Source organism: Lithobates pipiens, unplaced genomic scaffold (genome assembly GCF_037356315.1).
Source record: "Lithobates pipiens isolate NorthernLeopardFrog02 unplaced genomic scaffold, aLitPip1_a1.2 Scaffold_8, whole genome shotgun sequence".
Classification (NCBI taxonomy): Eukaryota; Metazoa; Chordata; class Amphibia; order Anura; family Ranidae; genus Lithobates; species Lithobates pipiens.
The window spans coordinates 593830873-593853191 of record NW_027507903.1 but is presented as its reverse complement, the minus strand read 5'-3'; the positions used below and the strand labels follow the sequence as shown (position 1 = coordinate 593853191).

Below are 22319 nucleotides of genomic sequence, written 5' to 3'. Positions count from 1 at the left end.
GAGAGAATGCTGAGTTGCAACCAAAGAACACCATGCCTATTGTGAAGCATGGGGTGGCAACATCATGCTTTGGGGCTGTTTCTCTGCAAAGAGAACAGGACGACTGATCCGTGTAAATGAAAGAATGAACGGGGCCATGTATCGTGAGATTTTGAGTGCAAACCTCCTCCCATCAGCAAGGGCATTGAAGATGAAACATGGCTGGGTCTTTCAGCATGACGATGATCCCAAACACACCGACGGGCAACGGAGGAGTGGCTTCGTAAGAAGGATTTCAAGGTCCTGGAGTGGCGTAGCCAATCTCCAGATCTCCACTCCATAGAAAACCTTTGGAGGGAGTTGAAAGTCCATGTTGCCCAGCGACAGCCCCAAAACTATCACTGCTCTAGAGGAGATATGTATGAAGGAATGGGCCAACATACCAGAAACAACGTGTGACAACCTTGTGAAGACTTACAGAAAACGTTTGAGCCCTGTCATTGCAGATGAATTTTTGATATTGACAAAATACTCGTTTTCCACCATAATTTGCAAATAAATTCTTTCAAAAATGTGATTATCTGGATTTGTTTCCACATTTTGTCTCTCATAGTTGAGGTATACCTATGATGACAATTACAGGCCTCTCTCATCTTTTTAAGTGGGAGGACTTGCACAATTGGTGGCTGACTGAATACTTTTTTGCCCCACTGTACATGGGTAGGGTAAATTCATTGTCTTCAGCAACACCAAGGACACAGGTTCCTCTGCCACTAGAATTGAGTGGCGAATAGGTGCATTCATGTTGCAGTGCTTGTGCAAGGACCCATAATTTGGACCATTAAGTAGAGGGACTGGTTAGTTACCTAGTCCAAGCAACACAATTCTGGGGTTTATCTCCATTTCTCAAGCCTATTTATGCTATATGGCCAATGAATCTTTTTATAGCGAGAGTCAGATTAGTCTTGCAGCAGAATTTGCTGCAGAGTTGTGTCCTAGAAGCTTACTACAATGCATTACCTGCCACCCACAATGCCACTAGTAGTAATTATTATGATATCAAAAAATGAAAATGGAATGATCTATAGAAAATTTTAGTTAAAGTGTTACTGAACCCAGGACCCTGCATTAACAATATCCAGTCTCCCATGGTACACAAAACATGGAAAAGTAATAGTTTTACTAAATATTATTATTATTACTATACAGGATTTATATAGCACCAATAGTTTACACAGCGCTTTACAAATTACAATATAAAAAGGGGACAACACAGTTTTAATACAATAAAATACAAAATGATTAAGAGGGCCCTGCTCAGAAGAGCTTGCAATCTAATAGAATGCGGCAGATGGTATAAAAGGTTGTAAATGTGGGGAATGAGCTGGTGGAAGTGGTAAAAGATTAGTTGGAGATGTGATAGGTTTCCCTATGAGTTTTCAGGGATCGTCTAAAGTTAGCAAGAGTAGGGGATAGCCGAACAGGTTGAGGTAGAGCGTTTCAGAGGATGGTAGAGGATCTGGAGAAATACTGGAGACGAGCGTGGGAGGAGGAGACGAGAGAGCTTGAGAGTAGGAGGTCTTGAGAAGAGTGAAGAGGTCGGTTTGGGTGATATTTGGAGACAAGATTGGTGATGTAGCTCGGGGGAGAGTTGTGAATGGCTTTGTATGTTGTGGTTAGTATTTTGAATTTAATTCACTGGGAGAATGGGAGCCAGTGTAGGGATTGGAGGAGAGGGTTGGCAGACACCAAGCAGTTAGTAAGGTGGATAAGTCTGGCAGCACCATTCATGATAGACTATAAACTGCTAAATACCTTTTCTCATCAGTACAGGTAGAGCAGTCTTGTAACTTCTATAAGTATCCAGCAGAACACTGGTTAAAGCTTGTAGGGAGAGTTTCATTCTCTCCTGATTGTCCTTTGAGGCTGCAGGACCCCTCACCCTCTGTATGGACAGAGCTGATTGGCCCTGTACTGATCCCATGCACCCTCTCAAAAAAAAAAATCTCTCTAGCAATACACACCAAACTGAGCATGTGCAGCTTGCCCACAAGGCTCTGTTCTATCAAGAAATGGTTTGGGAACACAGTGTGTAGGGATGGACTGAACAGACCCCAGTTTGGTTCACCCCAGAACTTTCAAACACCATGAAAGTTTGGACCCAAATAACGAACCACATTACAGTCAATGGGACACAAACATCAAAAATTAAAAGTGCCCATATTGAAGGCTTTTATGCAAGTAATTGGGCATACAATGGTTATAGGGGTCCGGGTCCAGCCCTGGGGGACATGTAGCAATAAAAAAAAGTTTGTGAAAAACATAATTTTTGATTTTTAAAGTGAAAGCAGAAAAATGAAAAATTCCTTTCAATATAGTGTCTGGGGGGTCCCCTTAGTCTACCTGTAAAGTGGCAGATCCGTACCATGTCTATAATCTGCTGCAGCGATAATTGCATTTATAAAGGCAAAAAACTGACATTTTCCCTGCAAGCTGCCTTTATTTTGCTCAGCAACAGCCGGGGAGCCAGTGTGTATGATGAGTCCACAATGTAGTGCACTGGGAACAAGATTAGAGATTTTTTGTATACATTCTGGTGTCACTTTGACTTTGGATAGAAGTAACGGCTGCAGAAAAATTGGTCTTTGGGTGTCGGTGGCGCCTTCCCACCACAACCCTATAGAGGTGCTCTTGATGAAGGCAAAAAAAATTGCAATGATATGCACTTGTCAAACAGGTGCTGAAAAATTGGTCTTTGGGTTTTAATTGTGCCTATGAAACCTATGCCACAAACATTCTTCCAGGTGAAATGATTGAAGACCCTCAAAGCTAGGCAGCCTTGAAGTCCTGCAGAGATCCCACATCCCAAAAAGACTTAATCAGTGACATCAGCATCAGGGGCATCATAGCTGGTGTCACGTACATGGATCGCGAGCCTGACGTGTAGCGGAGAGCCTCTCTTGCCGCACCGGCTTGTGAGCTCCTGAGGTTGGAACAGCAGCCACAGAAGCACAGTGACGCAAGAGTGCCTAGGATCAGTCCAGTATCGGTATGGCTGGATGCTCGTGGCTGGAGGTGCAGCAGGCAGACCGTACACCAGAACCAAACTGGATTGCAGATGGAACAGGAACAGGTGTGATTTGTAGAGCAGAGTCACAGCAGGCTGGAGGAGTAGATGCAGAGTCAGGCAGGCTGGGTCGGTAACGTTCTGGTGGATCAGGCAGAGCAGCAGGCAGTAGAGAAGTCCAAGAAACGAGCCGGAGAGGGTTAGTAAGAGCAAGCCGGGTGAAGGATCAGAGGTCAGCATGGATAACAGGTTTCAGGACACGCAGAAGCTGTAGACCAAACAGCAAGGAGTCTTTGGTGTATTCACTTTAAATAGCCCCTTTGGCGCCAACAATGGTGACAGGCGCACGTGTGCACTCAGGTGTGTGTGCAGATGTATGCACAGGTGAACACAAACATGCGCCAACGTGAACGGCATGAATGTGCGCATCTTTTGTGCAATTCCTGCTGCACGGTCACACCTTCCCAGATAGCTGGTAATCCAGGACTGATTAATTTTTATAAAAGTCAAATGGTCCATGAAGTCTGTGTACAGATGCATTCTATGATCAGAAATGAAACCTCCTGCATTCTGAAAGCACGCTGGATGCAGGGCAGCCCAACAACTCAATAGCATACTGGGAAAGTTCTGGCCAGTGGTCTATTCTCATGACCCAGTAAGTCAGTGGATCGTCAGTTGGAATACTCTCCATCTCTGTTTTGGCCCCAAGGTAATCGTCCACCATGTGATGCAGACGCTGCCGATGGGATGTGGAAGATGACACCCCTTGGTGGCGAGGACACTTAAAATGCCTCACTTAGGTGGATGCCTTCTCCAACGCTCCTCTCTTGACCAACAGAAGACTTAAAACTACGTTTTCCACGACACTGTAACCTACTGGAGTAAGGAAAAATGTTCAATAAAATCCTCTTTAACGTGCCCTTAAGAGATTTTATCTTCTGCACTCTCTGTGGGGACGGGATGAGTTCTGAGTCCTTCCCGTTATAATGGTGCTCAATGAGGGTTGCCAACCAGCAATCATCCTTTATGCCACATATTCTTCGGTCCTTTCGCAGGCTTTGAAGCATGATGTTGCCCGTGCGCCTCAAATTTGCTGAGGCTTGAGAAACAGACTCCTCGGGGTCACTCAGGATGACAGAATCTGGAACTAACTCCTCCCAGCCACGTACTACTCCCAAGGGTCCTGGGGTTGGAAAGCCATCGCTTACAGATTGACGCATGTCTTCCTCTTCTTTGAAGCCTATGAAATTGCCAGAATCATCCTCCTCATCCTCCACCCCTCTGTCCTCATGTGTGTTCTGTGACATAGGAATGATGGTGTCTGGATAAAGTGGGCCTTGAGAGGAAAGGAAGTCTTCCTCTACCTCCTGCTGCTCTGCCTCTAGTGCCATGTCCATAATTCCATGCAGAGTCTGCTCTAGCAGGAACACAACAGGGATTGTGCAACTGATGCATGCACTGTCACGGCTCACCATCCTTGTGGCCTCCTCAAATGGTGACAATACAGTGCATGCATCCTTAATGATCAGCCATTGGCATAGGGAAAAAAAAGCCAAGGCGGTCTGAGCCATCGTGCCATACTCGCACAGGTACTCATTGACCGCCCTCTGCTGCATGTATAGCTGCTTCGGCATTGCCAAAGTTGAGTTCATCCTGGTGGGCATGTCACAAATCAGGTGGCTTATGGGCAGGTGGAATTCCCACTGAATTTCAGCCCACCGAGCACTGGCTGTGTATGACTGCCTGAAATGGCTACAGACTCTTCTGGCCAGCTTTAGCACATCTTGCAAACCTGGGTATGTATTTAGGAAATGCTGCACCACCAAATTGAGGACATGTGCCAGGCATGGCATATGTGTCTACTTTCCCTGTCTAAGGGCGGACAGGAGGTTTGAGCCATTATCGCACACCACCATTCCTGGCTCCAGCTGGTGTGGTGTGAACCACCTCTTGGCCTGCAAGAATCTCTGCTCTGGTGTGGTTGCTGTCCTCTAAAAACACCAGCTGAAGCACTGCCTTGCACCATTTAGCCCGACTCATGGAATAGCCCTTTGAACGCTTAGGGGGTACCTGATGTTCATAGGACAGTTCTGCAGAGGAGGGCATGGAGGTGGCAGAGGAGGGAGTAGAGCTCACAGGTCTGGCATCACCACCAGCTGTATGGAGACGTGGGGGCACAACAAGCTGCAGCATTACCCAGTGTGCTGTGAACTAAATATATTGTGCCTGCCCATGCTTACTGGACCATGTGTCAGCAGTAAGGTGGATTTTATGGCTGACTGGCTTTTCCAACGATGCCAGAACATTCCCTTTCAAATGATGGTAGAGAGATAGCGCGGCCTTACGTGAGAAGTAGTAGTGAATGGAAACCTGTCATTGTGGTACAGTACATTGTTGTCAGGGCTGGCTTAGCCCTTCCTTCTCTGGGCTGGCTGCTCCGCTGTTGGCTAATTGCCAGCTCTCATCTCTCTCCACAGTTACCCAGCTGTTCCTGATCCTGCTCGTCTGACCTGCCTACTTAAAGCTGTCCAGCTCACTTCATCTCTGCCTTCGCCTTGGTCACATCACAAGAAACCATCTCCTGCAGTTCTGTTTAAAGACTGGCTTGCTGGCATCCCTTCTGGCTCATTTTCCTGCTTGCTGTTGCTCTACTTGGATTCCTGACTTCTGGCTTGGCTGATTACCCGATCTGGTTATTGAACTCTGGCCTGGCTGACAACTCGATCCGGTTACTGGACTCTGGCTACGCTTACCCTATTTACCTTTTTATTTTTATTTAACAAACAAGTGTGATCTAATTGTACTTCTGTCTCGGTCTGATTCATGGTTTCTGACAGTAGGTGAAGGCCATGAATTCAGAAGATAGAATCAATCCACTTGTTGGTAATATTTTTTTCAGATTGGTTAAGCAAGATCACCACATGGATCAGTTTGCCATGACGTTACAAACGCTCCTGAGTCGCACGGCTCACCTGGAATCCCCCACTGTGGCTGCTCCGGTACAACCTGAGTCACAGGCCATCCCTGCTGCTGCCCCAGTCTCTGTGCAGGCACCCGCCTCGAGTATTACCTATATAAGAGGTATGTCTGGTTCTGTTCGCTCCACTTCCCCAGCGATTTGGGGCGATCCAGTTCAATGCAGAGGGTTTCTGAATCAGGTTGAGATATACTTTGAGATGCTTCCCCAGGCGTTTCCCACAGACAGAAGCAAAGTTCAAGGTTTTGTGATATCTTTGCGTTCTGAGAGAGCCTTGGCCTGGGCTAACCCTCTATGGGATACGCAAAAACCTGTTGTATTGAGTTACCCCAAGTGTGTAACCTCCTTTAAAAGGGTATTTGATGTTCCCGCACACTTTGCTTCTGCTGCCAAGTGCCTCATGTCCATCAAACAGAGTACGAGAACTGTTGCCGACTACGCTATTGAATTACGTACTCTGGCAGCAGAGGTTGCTTGGAACAATGAGGCCCTCGTGGCTGCTTTTTCTCATGGTCTCTCTGATTCAATCAAGGATGAGATAGCAGCCTGAGATATACCTACTGAGCTGGAGAGCTTGATTTCGTTTACCATCCTCATTGACTCCAGACTCAGAGAAAGACTTTCTTTTAAGGAATGCTTGCGGAAGCCTCCTGTACGTTTGCCTCCAACTTTGCAGCCCCACCCACGCCTCCCTCACCTCCCATGCCTCCTGGTACCGAGTCAGTCACTGAAGATGAACCCATGCACCTAGGCTTCACGCGTCTCTCTGCGGATGAGAGAGCCTCTAGGAGGAGGGAGAGATTGTGCCTTTATTGTGGCCAGGCAGGTCACTTTTTGAAGCCTTGTCCTACCCGTCCAGGGAATGCCTGAACCTTGAGGTCCTGTCATGGACAGACCTTAGGTGGCGTTGTTTCATCCCCAGTTATCCAGAAGGATAAGCCCCTGGTTTCGGTCACCCTTTCTTGGGTTGAGTCGCCCATCAAGATACAGGCTTTAATCGACTCTGGGGCTGCAGGCCTGTTCATTGATGCTGCATTTGTTTCACAGCACTCGATGCCGCTGCATCTGCATGACACTCCACTTGCCATTGAGGCTCTTGACGGGAGACCTTTGCAGCCTGCCCATGTGACTCATGAGACGGTTCCATTGTCCATGGCCGTAGGGGCTCTTCACCATGAGATAATCCAATTCCAAGTTATTTCCTCACCCAGGTTTCCGCTAGGTTATTGGTTATCCTTGGTTACAGAGGCACAACCCCACTTTTGATTGGCTCCATGCTGAAGTTCTCTCCTGGCCACCACAATGCAGTGAGACATGCTTCCTGAAGGTATCCAAGGTCCTGTGCACCTCTTCACTTTCCTCCCTGCCGGAGGAGTACCGGGATTTTAGTGATGTCTTTGACATAGGTCAAGCCGGTAGTTTGCCTCCACACCGGTCTTATGATTGCACAATTGACCTTCAACCTGGTGCTATACCTCCTTGTGGCCGGGTTTACCCTTTGTCAGTCTTGGAGGATAAGGCATGGAGGAGTATGTTGCAGACACACTTTCTCAAGGTTTCATCCTCAAATCCTCGTCTCCTGCTGGTGCTGGTTTCTTCTTTGTGAAGAAGAGCTGTGAACTGAGACCTTGTATAGATTATAGGGGTCTCAATTGTGTCACGATTAAGAATGCCTACCCAATTCCGTTGATTACAGAGTTATTTGACCGCCTCAAAGGAGCTACGGTTTTCACAAAGCTTGACTTGAGAAGGGCATAAAATTTCATGTGGATTAAGGAGGGTGACGAGTGGAAAACTGTGTTTAATACCAGAACAGGCCATTATGAGTACCTGGTAATGCCTTTTGGCCTTTGTAATGCCCCGGCAGTTTTCAAGGAATTTATTAACGATGTCCTCCGAGATTTGTTGCAGTTATGTGTGGTGGTTTATCTCGATGATATCCTCATATTTTCCAAGTCCCTGGAGAGCCACCACACAGATGTCTGTTGTGTGCTTCAGAAACTAAGAGAGAACAATCTCTATTGTAAACTGGAGAAGTGCGAGTTCCATTGTGAACAGGTTACATTCCTGGGCTATGTAATTTCCGCTGCTGGTTTTTCGATGGACCCAGAGAAACTTTTGGCAGTCCTACAGTGGCCTCGACCTGTAGGTTTACTTCCGCTGCAGTGTGGGCTTTGCCAACTACTATCGGAAGTTTGTTCGTAACTTCTCGTTTCTGGTCAAACCCCTGACTGATATGACCAGAAAGGACGGTAACCCACAGGCCGCGTACACACGGGCGGACTGTTCGCCCAACTTTGTCCGCTGAACAGTGTTTGGGCGGACAGTCCGCTCGTGTGTGGGCTTTCAGCGGACAGTTTCAGCGGACAGTTTGACGGACAAGGTTTTTCGGAATTTCCGAAAAACTGTCCGCTGAAACCTTGTTTCAGCGAACAGTCCGCTCGTGTGTAGGCTTGTTCGTCAAACAAAGTTGCGCGCATGCTCAGAAAGGATTTTCACGCCGAAAGTTATAATGCAGTGTATAGGACGTCGTATTTTTCGTCCCGTCGTACGTGCCGTTCACGTCATCGCGCACGGTTTCAGCAAACTGTTCGTCCGTCGTGTGTGGCCATGTCCGTCCATGCTAAGTTTGAGCGGACTGTTTGCCGAAACTGTTTGACGGACAAAGTTGGGCGAACAGTCCGCGCGTGTGTACGCGGCCACAGAGTTGGTTTCTGGAGTCCATTAAGGCCTTTGAGACTCTCAAGACTGCCTTTTGTTTCTGCTCTTGTGTTGGCACATCCTGATCCTACATTGCCTTTTATCCTAGAAGTTGATGCTTCTGAGACTGGAGTTGGTGCCCTTCTGTCTCAACGTCCTAACTCTGAGAGCGCTATGCATTCGTGTGGCTACTTTTCCAAGAAATTGTCACCTGCTGAGTGTAATTATGAGATTGGTGACAGAGAGCTGTTGGCGTTCATTTTAGCCCTGAAAGAATGGAGACATCTCCTTGAAGATACCCCTGTGCCGGGTCTTGTTCTTACTGACTATAAGAATCTTACATTTTGTCTGAGGCTAAGCGCCTCTCTCCCAGAAGGGCGTGATGGGCTCTTTTCTTGTCAAGTTTTAATTACATTGTCTCATTCTTACCCGGCACTAAGAATGTAAGGGCTGATGCCTTGTCATGACAATCTTCCTCCAGACATGTGGTCTAGCAAACACGGGCAGGGAAGGTATATCACTTTTACTGCCCACTGGGTGAACCTTTTGACGGCCGTCAAGCATGTAACCCGTGGCACCCGTGTAGATTTGGTTTTACCACCACGGATTGCATGCAGGCCTGGCCCTTCTCCTCCTCCTCCTACTCCATCCTCCTCCCTCTCCTCCTCGGCTGACTCCTCCTTTTCCGCTGCTAGCGTCTCTTCTGCTGCGCCACCCAAGCTCCCCAGAACCTATTCGACATGCCAGGTGAGACGTTGTCATGCCGTGCTGTGTCTGTTGTGCCTGGAAGCCAAGAGCCACACTGGCCCGGCACTCCTTTCAGCTTTGCGTTCACAGGCAGATCAGTGGCTAACACTGCTCAATTTGACAGTTGGTAAAGTGGTGTGTGACAACGGTGCCAATCTGCTTAGCGCATTGAAACAGGGCAAAATCACGCACGTGCCATGCATGGCACACATCTTAAACTTGGTCGTGCAGCGATTCGTTGTCAAATACCCTGGGGTCCAGGACATCTTGCGGCAGGCAAGGAAAATCTCGGCCCATTTTAGAAGATCTTACACGGCCATGGCTCGCCTTGCTGACATTCAGCGGCGACACAATCTGCCGGTCAGATGTCTTATTTGCGATTGCCCGATGCGATGGAACTCAACCTTCTATATGCTTAATAGGCTGCTCCAGCAGAAATGTGCAGTTAACGTCTACCTGTATGAACTCTGCGGCAGAACAGGTTCTGGAGAGACTTCTGCAGCCATTTGAGGAGATCACCAAACTGGTCAGTCGCAGCCATGGCGCCATCAGTGACATGGTACCTTATGCCTTCTTTATGGAGCGTGCATTGCGTCATGTCATTGATCAAGCTGTGGAGGATCAGGAGCGGGAAGATGAGGAAGTCGCAATGCTGGATGAATTCCCAGGGGGGGGGCTACTCTATCTGAGACAAGTGAACAACAGGAGTCTGAAGAGGAGTCAGAGGAGGATGGTGCCGGGGCGGATGAGGAGGAGCAAGAAGAGCATGCTTTAAACCTTTCTGGGATCCCTGTTGTGCGTGGATTGGGAGAGGAGAATGAAGAGGACGACATTTTCCCTAATGATGAGCAGGAGCCAGGCCACCACACCGCTTCCAGTTTAGTGCAAATGGGGGCCTTCATGCTCCAGTGTTTTAATAGGGACCCCCGTATAAAAAGCATAAGGATCAAGGACCAGTACTGGGTGGCAACGTACTTAGACCCCCAGTACAAACACAAAATGGCAGAAATGTTACCGCCGTCACAGAGGGCTGGCAGAATGGAGCACTTCCAGGCCTTGCTTTGAGAAATGCTGCATTCTGCTTTTGCGTGCGCTGGCAGAGGAGCAATTTCCACTCCCAGAGAAGAAGTTGCGGGTACCAATCCAACAGCGCCTGCAAGAAGAGGCCGGTTTGAAGATGTGTTGGTGACTTCGGATATGAGGTCATTCTTTCAGCCGACCCATCGACAGGTGTCATCCGGATCCAGCATCAGGGAACGCGTTAACGGCCGATGTGGACGCTCTGAGGAGTGATGAACCCCTGGACTACTGGGTGGGCAGGCTTGACCTCTGGCCAGAGCTTGCCCAATTTGCAATCGAACTGTTGGCTTGCCCCTCATCCAGTGTCCTGTCCGAAAGGACGTTCAGCGCAGCAGGGAGGTTCATGACCGATAAGCGTACTCGCCTAGCTCACGACAGTGTTAACTACCTCACATTTCTAAAAATGAATGAGGCATGGATCTCGGAGGAATTCAACACATGTGACCAGTAGACCATCTATATGTCTATAAACAATTTTTTTAATCGGGCACACAGACCTTCTTTCTTCATTTGGCTCACTTCCTTGTCCAAAAAAAGCACACCGTACTATATGCCTGTACCCTCCTGTTTGAAGAGGTTAAGCGGTGGTTGTCAGATGGCTCCCACCATCCCTGTGCTATGCCGACATCGTCCTGGGGCTGCTTATTATGAGGGGCTCCCACCATCCCTGTGCTATGCTCAATATGAGGGGCTCCCACCATCCCTGTGCTATGCTCATTATGAGGGGCTCCCACCATCCCTGAGCTATGCTGACTTCCTCCTGGGGCTGCTTACGGTGCAGGTGTCAGTGCTGTATATCACGGTGCTGATGTCAGTACTCTCTATCACGGTGCTGCTGTCAGTGCTGTATATCACGGTGCTGGTGTTAGTGCTTTATGTCACGCTGCTGATGTCAGTGCTCTCTATCACGGTGCTGTTGTCAGATGACTCTATCATCGTGCAGGTGTCATTGCTGTATGTCACGCTGCTGATGTCAGTGCTCTCTATCACGGTGCTGCTGTCAGTGCTGTATATCATGGTGCTGGTGTTAGTGGTTTATGTCACGCTGCTGATGTCAGTGCTCTCTATCACGGTGCTGGTGTCAGATGACTCTATCACGGTGCAGGTGTCATTGCTATATGTCACGCTGCTGATGTCAGTGCTCTCTATCACGGGGCTGCTGTCAGTGCTGTATATCACGGTGCTGGTGTTAGTGCTTTATGTCACGCTGCTGATGTCAGTGCTCTCTATCAAGGTGCTGTTGTCAGATGATTCTATCACGGCGCAGGTGTCATTGCTGTATGTCACGCTGCTGATGTCAGTGCTCTCTATCACGGTGCTGCTGTCAGATGACTCTATCACGGTGCAGGTGTCATTGCTGTATGTCACGCTGCTGGTGATCATCTCCTGCACCCTCTTCTTTGCCTACCCTAACCTTCCCTCTCCTCCATTGCCTTCATGCGCTCCACAGTCCTGAATTGTCACAACAATTTTCCATATAAAAAAAGAATGCTTGTAGTTGTCGATCCCAGATTCACCTCATACATGTGTTATGTCATTGGCCATGTGGTGGGACTATGTTTGCACAGCTATTAATTATTTTGTGGCTGCAAATTTGACCTGTAGGTTTGCAAAGTTCGCCTCCCATTGAAGTCAATGGGGCCCGCCGCGAACGTTCCGGTACGCAAACTATCAGCCGCGTTCGCGGTCCGTGTTCACGAAACGTCCCGTCGGAAGTTCGTGCATCACTACCCTCCTTTGCCCTTAAAAGTATTCAAAACACCAAAATTCACATTTTTTATTACTTTGGATTTTATAAAATCTGTGCCTTTTGCAGCTGAGTAAACCATAAGTGACATTGTGATATCGCTTCCAGGTTACTACATCAGAGACCTGATCAAAGCCGATTGCGGCTTTGCTTAGGACTTGGGCAAGCTGGCGGATGTGACGGCTGGTTTCTTGGTGGAACGGGAGACCCGGGCGAATCGGAAAAAGCTGCGAGAGGGGGGGGGGCGTCCCCTCCCGCTCCTGCGATGAAGCCAGAGTTGCTGCTGAGCCGCATCAGTTGATGAAAGTCCACTGCCAGCTTTAAAAAAGCAGCTGCAGGCTTCACCCCTGTACAACCACTTCCTCAAAACTATGTACAGGTATGTTGTTTCGCAGGAAGTGGTTAAAGGAATTTAAAATTTTTTATTGTTTCAATTTAAGCATCATTAAAATCACTGCTCCTTTAAAAAATATATTTAATCATTATTATTTTTTGCATTGATATATGTCCCCCAGGGCAGTACCCGGGCCCCCATAGCCTTCTTGTAGCCAATAACCTGCATTTGTCTATATGGTAGTCGGGAGATAGTTACTTTTTTGTACTACTTTCAGTAGACCTGATCAAAGCCGATTCCGGCTTTGCTTAGGACTTCGGCCAGCTGGTGGATGTGACGGCTGGTTTCTCGGGTTGCCCGGTGGAACGGGAGACCCGGGCGAATCGGAAAAAGGCTGCAAGAGGGGGGCGTCCCCTCCCGCTCCTTGCGATGAAGCCAGAGTGGCTGCTGAGCCTTATCAGCTGATGAAAGTCCGCTGCCAGCTTTAAAAAAGCAGCTGCAGGCTTCACCCCTGTGCAACCACTTCCTCAAAACGATGTACAGGTATGTTGTTTCGCAGGAAGTGGTTAAAGGAATTTAAATTTTTTTATTGTCACTGCTCCTTTAAAAACAATATTTAATTATTATTATTTTTTTGCATTGATACATGTCCCCCAGTGCAGTACCCGGGCCCCCATAGCCTTCTTGTAGCCAATAACCTGCATTTGTCTATATGGTAGTCGGGAGATAGTTACTTTTTTGTACTACTTTCACCTCCCGTTATAAGCAGTTTTGAGCCAGGCTGTCCTAACTCTCCTGTCCTGTTTGGTATTGTAAAGCCTCATACACATGATCGGACTTTGTACAAACTTTCCCGTGGACTTTTGTACAAAGGGCGTAGTCCGCAAGTTTGTATTGCATACACACGGCAGGACTTTTTAGGCCTCATGCACACGAGACGCAGTTAAACGCGCGTTCAGATGCAGTTGGACAGTTTTTTCAACTGCACCTGAACTCATTCAATGTTATCCTATGTGTCCATGCACACAGTCTCGTTTTTTTCCGTTTATATGCAGTTGCGTTTAATCTCGTTTTTCCAGAAGCAAAAAAATGCGTTCAGAAACAAAAATTTCTGCGTTTCAGACGCAAAACGTGGCTAAACGCGGCTAAACGCGGCACCCGCGTTTAGCCGCGTTTGCGTTTATATGCGTTTTTAAAGGTGACCTTTTTTTTTACATTAAAAATCTCAAAAATGATTGCAAATGATGAAAAACCATTAGAAAAATATTTTAAACAATTGCAATTGCAAGTGGACAATCCACAACTTGTGGCAAGTGACGTGGCAAGTGGACAATCCACAACTTGTGGCAAGTGACATGGCAGGTGGCAAGTGATGTGGCAAGTGGACAATCCACAACTTGTGGCAAGTGACGTGGCAGGTGAAGTGGCAAGTGACGTGGAAAGTGGACAATCCACAACTTGTGGCAAGTGACGTGGCAAGTGACCTGGCAGGTGACGCGGCAAGTGACTTGGCAGGTGACGTGGCAAGTGGAAAATCAACAACTTGTGGCAGGTGACTGGCATGTGACGTGGCAAGTGGACAATCCATAACTTGTGGCAGGTGACGTGGCAAGTGACGTGGCAAGTGGACAATCCACTTGTGGCAGGGGACGTGGCAAGTGATGTGGCAAGTGGACAATCCACTTGTGGCAGGTGATGTGGCAAGTGACGTGGCGAGTGGACAATCCACAACTTGTGGCAGGTGATGTGGCAAGTGATGTGGCAAGTGGACAATCCACTTGTGGCAGGTGACGTGGCAGGGGACGTGGCAAGGGACGTGGCAAGTGGACAATCCACAACTTGTGGCAGGTGATGTGGCTGGTGACGTGGCAAGTGGACAATCCACATCTTGTGGCAGGTGACGTGGCAGGTGACGTGGAAAGTGGTGTGGCAAGTGGACAATCCACAACTTGTGGCAGGTGATGTGGCTGGTGACGTGGTAAGTGGACAATCCACAACTTGTGGCAGATGGCATGGCAGGTGACGTGGAAAGTGGACAATCCACATCTTGTGGCAAGTGACGTGGCAGGTGATGTGGCAAGTGACGTGGCAAGTGGACAATCCACAACTTGTGGCAGGTGACGTGGCAGGTGATGTGGCAAGTGATGTGGCAGGTGATGTGACAAGTGGACAATCCACATCTTGTGGCAAGTGACGTGGCAGGTGACGTGGCAAGTGACGTGGCAGGTGACGTGGCAAGTGACATGGCAAGTGGACAATCCACATCTCGTGGCAAGTGACGTGGCAGGTGATGTGGCAAGTGACGTGGCAAGTGGACAATCCACAACTTGTGGCAGGTGACGTGGCAGGTGATGTGGCAAGTGACGTGGCAGCTGACATGGCAATTGACATGGCAAGTGGACAATCCAAAACTTGTGGCAGGTGACGTGGCAAGTGACGTGGCAGGTGACGTGGCAGGTGACGTGGCAAGTGATGTGGCAAGTGGACAATCCACAGCTTGTGGCAAGTGACGTGGCAAGTGGACAATCCACAACTTGTGGCAGGTGACGTGGCAGGTGACGTGGCAAGTGAACAATCCACAACTTGTGGCAGGTGACGTGGCAAGTGACGTGGCAGGTGATGTGGCAAGTCACGTGGCAAGTGGACAATCCACAACTTGTGGCAGGTGATGTGGCTGGTGACGTGGCAAGTGGACAATCCACAGCTTGTGGCAGGTGGCATGGCAGATGACGTGGAAAGTGGACAATCCACATCTCGTGGCAAGTGACGTGGCAGCTGACGTGGCAAGTGACGTGGCAAGTGGACAATCCAAAACTTGTGGCAGGTGACGTGGCAAGTGACGTGGCAGGTGACGTGGCAAGTGATGTGGCAAGTGGACAATCCACAGCTTGTGGCAAGTGGACAATCCACAGCTTGTGGCAGGTGGCATGGCAGATGACGTGGAAAGTGGACAATCCACATCTCGTGGCAAGTGACGTGGCAGCTGACGTGGCAAGTGACGTGGCAAGTGGACAATCCAAAACTTGTGGCAGGTGACGTGGCAAGTGACGTGGCAAGTGACGTGGCAGGTGACGTGGCAAGTGATGTGGCAAGTGGACAATCCACAGCTTGTGGCAAGTGACGTGGCAAGTGGACAATCCACAACTTGTGGCAGGTGCCGTGGCAAGTGACACGGCAAATGCAAGTGTACAACTGCTCTCTATGCTGCTGCTGCTCACTCTGATCAAAATAGCAGAAATAGTTAAAAAAAATGCTTTGAGAGCTTGGGGAGGGTCTACATGATGTTATCTTTATAAACGCGTTTAAACGCAAACGCGTCTAAACGCGTCTAAACGCGGCATGCAAATGCGGCAAAACGCGAGTTTCTAAACGTTTCAGCTTTTTTTTAACAGAGGTTTCATCTGCGTCTCGTGTGCATGAGGCCTTAGGCAACAAACACGAACATAGTGACGTTTCAACGTACTGATGACACTTCAAAAGAGGACGTTCAATGACTCCAGCGCCACCTTTGGTCAACTTCTGTATTGTAGTCTGTACTTTTGCATTGGTTCTGAGCATGCATGTTTGTACCTTGTACAAAAGTCCGATGCTTTTGCGTACACACGATCAGACTTTGCTCGATCAGACTTATGTTGTCAAAAAGTTTGTCCGTTCGCACAGTCAACAAAAGTCAGATGAAAACAGAAAAAGTTTGTCCGATGGAGCGTACACACGGTCAGATGTTGCTCCAAAACAGCTAATTTGCATGTTTGTTGTCAAAAAGTCTGACCGTGTGTACGGGCCTTAACTGTACTGTCTCCATTTATATAAAACACTCCAAACTTTGTTGGTACTATATTCATTCTGTATAATAAAAATTATTGATGTGAGATTTTACTGCTGCCAACCTCACCGTTAGTTTGACTGCATCCAGAAAGGAATTGCCGTTGTTCAGGGTGGCTTTGCCTTCAGCAATCAGGATTCTCTTCCGTGGGAAATCCTGAATTAAAACCTGAGCCTCGAAGTCTGAACGGTGTCCTTGGGCATCCACTACTATGGTCTCCTCACTATCTACTCGCAGTATATTGGGTGTGATTAGGATGCACCTGTCCAGAAAGAGAACGTTTAAAAACATAGTGAAAATGTGAAGTTGAATATTCATCTTTAATTGTTCTATGATGTTAAACATATTCATTGTGTGCAATAGCTCATAAGAAAGGAATAATGAATTATTGTAAAATTGATTATCTATGATGACATCTTTCTGTGATAATACTCTGTATACTCTGTAAGTAAACTTCCATCTCTGAATTTTACCTATAGGTAAGCCTATAATAAGGCTTACCTATAGGTAGTGTAAATATCTCCTAAATGTGCGCAGTTTAGTAGATATTTACTGTACATACAGCCAGTGACATCACTGGCGCATTCGCTCTGAGGGAACGGTTGCCCGGGTTGTTCCTTCAGAGCCCTATGCCGTGAACGGTGGCTCCCACGTCTATGCACGGGAGTGACGCTACCACAGGTCCAGCCTGCCACAGAGCCGGAGTCTGCGAACCCGCAAGCAAGACGGGTGAAGATGGAAGCGCTGGAAGCTTGATATCTCGACACTGGAAGGGCTTAATTTTAGGGTAAGTTTAACATAATGTACTAGTATGCGATGCATGCTAGCACATTATGCCATTACCTTGCAGGGTACAAAAAAAAAGTCCAAACGGTTTACAACCATATTAACCACTTGCCCTCTGGAAGATGTACCCCCCTTCCTGACAAGGCCATTTATTGCGATACGGCACTGCGTTACTTTAACTGACAGTTACACCGTTGTGCGACACTGTACCCAAATAAATAAAATTTCCTTTTTGTCAACAAATAGAGCTTTCTTTTGGGGTTATTTGATCACCTCTGTTTTTAATTTTTTGTGCTATGAATAAAAAAGACCAAAAATTTTGAATTTTTATTTTTTATTTCTGCTATAAAACATAAACAATAAAAAAATGGATTAATTAATTTCAATTTCTTCATAAATTTAGGCAAATATGTCTTTTGCTACATATTCTTGGTAAAAGAATCCCAATAAGTGTATATTAAATAGGCATTCAATTTTTTTCTGACAAAATTTCTGATCGTGTGTACGCGGCATAAGTGACACTTTTGACACTTGTTGGTGACCATTTACACTAATACAGTGATCAGTACTATAAAATATGTACTGTCACTGTACTAATGACACTGGGAGGAGGTTAACATCAGGGGCAATTAAAGGGTAAAATGTGTTCTAGCCAGTGCTTATGTATTGTGGTGGAGGTGCTTTTACTAAGGGAAGGCATAGATCCATGTCCCTGCTTTGCAGAAACACAGGATCATTACCTTCCCTACTCACAGAACGGCGATCTGCCTTGTTTACAGTGCAGTATCGCAAAAAATGGACTGGTCATGAGGGGGGGTAAACTTTCTGGAGCTGAAGTGATTAAACTTTCTCTATCACTAGTAAGGTTGTCATAAAGTGGACTATACCATTGTCTTGGCTATCTACCCTTGCTTGCCAACAGAACTTTCCTTATATATAAATTTTCAGAAAATTATTGGTTAAAAAAATGCTCATTTTGGCATAATTAAGGCTCACATTACATGGGTGGTCTTGATGAGAGAAACTGGAATAAAATCAACTGCAGAAGATTATCAGGTGCACAATGGGGGGGGGGGGGCTGTTTGGCATATTTGCCCTTGGCACTGGATGACCTTTTCCCAGGACTGGGTGACATGGTTTCTTTCAATGAAAGCTGTAACATAGAATTAAGCATCTCTTGATAGAATGTGATTGGCAATCGTGCACAGTGCAAAAATTTGCTTGATAAAAGATATACTGTACCTTGAATTTGCTTTTGATATACAGTATAAGTGTCAGGGACTTGTCAGCACCGAACAGTGGCACATGCGTGCGCGCATGCTCCCGCGTGCTCCTTCCTGAATTGAGCAACGCCATCTGCCTACAGGTATGCACCAGCGTGTGCATGTTAACGCTGTTTGGCGCCACAGAAATATAAAAGCCTTACAGCTGCACTTGTGCGGCGCTGTTTTGTCTTCAGCTCTGTGCCTTGTTACCCATATCTGATTACTGATCTACTATACCGATCCAGCTCTGTCTGACCTCTTTGCTCTCTACAATCCGACCCCGGCCTGCCTGAATCTCCCTAAACATTTGCCTATGATCTGCTGTACTCCCGGATCTTCTCATCAGTTCCAGTTGCTGCTGCTGCTGCAGCATCCATAAGCTCATCAAGTTGCTGACCTGCTTCTGTCTGCTGTAATCTGCAGTCCAGCCACTCCTAGAGGATATCCACTCTGCTACAAGTGTCGGCTGCTTCTACTGCCACAGACACTCCTACCCACTGTGCTCACAAGGCCACTGCCCCCATTCCATTGACTCCTGAACCAGCGTTGTAAGCCCTTGTACACACGGTCGGAGATTCCGACAACCAAATCCGTCAGATTTTGTCCGACGGATTGTGTCCGAAACTGTTGCATACACACGGTCGGACAAAGTTGACGGAAAATCCGATCGTTCAGAACGTGATGACATTATTTCATTACGACGGGACTACGTTCAGGCTAGTAGCCAATAGCTTTGGTGTAGGAATTTGATCTGAGCATGCGCGGCACTTTGTCCGATCGCAATTCTCTACACATGATCGGAGTACGTCCGATCGGAGCATTTTGTCTGAAAATTTTACCAACAAGTTGGAAAACTTGGTCCATCGGATACTCTGACAGGAACAGTCCGATGGAGACCACACAGTCGGAATATCCGACAAAACTGTCCGATCAGACACATTCCGTCGGAATCTCCAACTGTGTGTACAAGGGCTAAGAGAGGTCTCCCCCTACAAGTCGGGCTCTACTACCAGGTACCTAAGAATAAGCTTTATTCGGAACACCTTCTATATCATAATCTGACCTGAATTCTCCCATCATTGAATTATTATATGCCCCACAATGAATAAATTAAAAGTGTAAAATTGGCAGCGATTAAACATATATATAAAAAAAAAACAAATCTCTTTATCAATGTGCTAAAAAGAACTGTAAATAAAAAATTCCAATAAAGTCTCTATAGCAATCAATGTTTAAAAACCTTAAAGAGGAGCTGCACCTTTAAAAAAATATTAAAAGCCAGCAGCTACAAATATTGCAGCTTCTGACTTTTAATAAATTGACACTTACCTATCCCAGGGTCCAGCGATGTCGGCGGACGACAAGCGATCACGCATCTCTCTGCTGCCCCCGCCGCCATCCTCTGTCAGGGAATCGGGAAGTGAAGCATTGCGGCTTCACTACCCGGTTCCCTACTGCGCATGCGAGAGTCGCACTGCACGTCTCTGCTGGTCCCCGCTGTGTCCTGGGAACTGTGTGTTTCCCAGAACACAACGGGGGGGGGGGCATCTGCGGCGGTCTGCTGCGAGCTTGTCCAGGAAGTGGATGCAGATACCTGGATTATCCAGGCACCTCCCTGAAAGGTGTTGATTGTGGCACCGGAAGGGGGGAGGGATCAGATGAGTGGAACTTCCACTTCAGGGTGGAGGTCCGCTTTAAAGTAATTGTAAAGTCTCGTTTTTTATTTTTTTAAATAACAAACATGTTACACTTACCTTCTCTGTGCAGTGGATTTGCACAGAGAAGCCTCGATCCTCATCTTCTCGGGTTAGGGTTGCCACATCATCCCTTTAAACCTGAACACATATGAATTACACAGGTTCTGAGGGAAATTTAATGCAGATAAGGCACCAAATGAGTTTAATTACCACCGTAATCAGCCACAGAACCTGTGTAACTAAAATGTGTTTGGGTTTAAAAGGATGAGGTGGCAAGGTCCCTCTTCAGTGCTCCTTGCCCCTTCACCTTGCTGAATGTCCCCATGGGGGCACCCGAGCTAAGCCGCAGCTCACTGTGTCCAAAAAGACATGGAGCCGCTGGCCGGCCCCTCCCCCTCTCTCTCCACATTGGCTCAGTGTGTTTGACAGTAGCGGAAGCAAATGTCTGTCTCAGCCAATCAGGAGGGAGAGTCCTGTACAGCCGGTTCTTTACCGCAACATTGCTGGATTGAGTTGGGCTCAGGTAAGTACTAGGAGGGCTCAGGGGGCCTGCTGCACACAGAAGTCTTTTTATCTTAATGCATAGAATGCATTAAAATAAAAATAAAAGACTTCTGCATTTACAATCTCTTTTGTGCCCAGAATAAAAGTATACTTGAGTTGTTTTCTTTTATCTACTGTGATTTATATTCCACAAAGTGCCATAGTGATTCACCCATATGGAAGAAAAATATATTTCCAATATATTTATTAAAAAAATTATATATTTTAACCAGTTCCACGCCGATGTACGTCGGCAGAATGGCACGGGCAGGCAAATGGGCATACCTGTACGTCCCTTTAAATTTGCCGCCCTGCCATTGGGAGCGCGCCGCCGGCAGCACGCTTCCGTGCTGGTCGGAACCCCCGTGACTCTGGTCGCGGGACCCGCGGACTCGATCGCCTCGGGCATACCCGCGATCGCCTCACGGAGCGGCGGAATGAAGAAATGCCGTTGTAAACAGCATTTCTCCATTCTGCTTAGCAACTAGTGACGCTGATCTCTGCTCCATGTGATTGGAGCAGAGATCAGTGTTCACTAAATGAAAGCCCAGCCCCCAACAGTTAGTAACACACCCCTAGGAGCACTTAACCCCTACACTGCCACCCACTGGTTAACCCCTTCACTGCCAGTGTCATTTACACAGGAATCACTGCATTTATATAGCAGTGATTGCTGTATAAATGACAATGGTCCCAAAAATGTGTGAAAAATGTCCGATGTGTCCGCCATAATGTCACAGTCACAATAAAAATCGCTGATCTCCACCATTACTAGTAAAAAAAAAAATTATTAATAAAAATGTCATAAAACTATCCCCTATTTTGTAAACGCTATAACTTTTGCGCAAACCAATCAATAATCACTTATTGCGTATCGGCCTAAACTGAGGGAAAAAATGTTTTTTTATATATTTTTGGGGGATATTTATTATAACAAAAAGTAAAAAATAATGTGTTTTTTTCAAAATTGTCGATCTATTTTTGTTTATAGCGCAAAAAAATAAAAGCCGCAGAGGTGATCAAATACCACCAAAAGAAAGCTCTATTTGTGGGAAAAAAAGGACATCAATTTTGTTTGGGAGCCACGTCGCACGACCGCACAATTGTCAGTTAAAGCAATGCAGTGCCGAATCGCAAAAAGTGGTCTGGTCTTTGACCAGCAAAATGGTCCGGTCTGTAAGTGGTTAAATATATTTACAATATATTGGCCTACACTAATATATTTTTACATGTAGTCCAAAAATGTAAATTAAAATATATTTTCCAAAGGCATACAGTGGGGAGAACAAGTATTTGATACACTGATGATTTTCCTACTTAAAAAGCATGTAGAGGTATGTAGTTTTTATCATAGGTACTCTTCAACTGTGAAAGACGGAATCTAAAATAAAAATCCAGAAAATCACATTGTATAATGTTTAAATAATTAATTAGCATTTTATTGCATGACATAAGTATTTGATCACCTACCAACTAGTAAGAATTCCAGCTTTCACAGACCTGTTATTTTAACCACTTACAGACCGGACCATTTTGCTGGTCAAAGACCAGACCACTTTTATCCCCCAAAAATA

General features: G+C 46.8%; 1 protein-coding gene across 1 annotated transcript in view; it reads right to left on the bottom strand.

Moving 5' to 3' along the window:
- Nucleotides 1-22319, bottom strand: part of LOC143961246 (complement C3-like) — a 659302-nt gene that overhangs the window by 599957 nt on the left and 37026 nt on the right. Inside the window, exon 2 of the mRNA XM_077470481.1 lies at nucleotides 16524-16716. Within this exon, the coding sequence (XP_077326607.1) occupies nucleotides 16524-16716 (193 nt within the window). The remainder of the gene's footprint in view (nucleotides 1-16523; nucleotides 16717-22319) is intronic.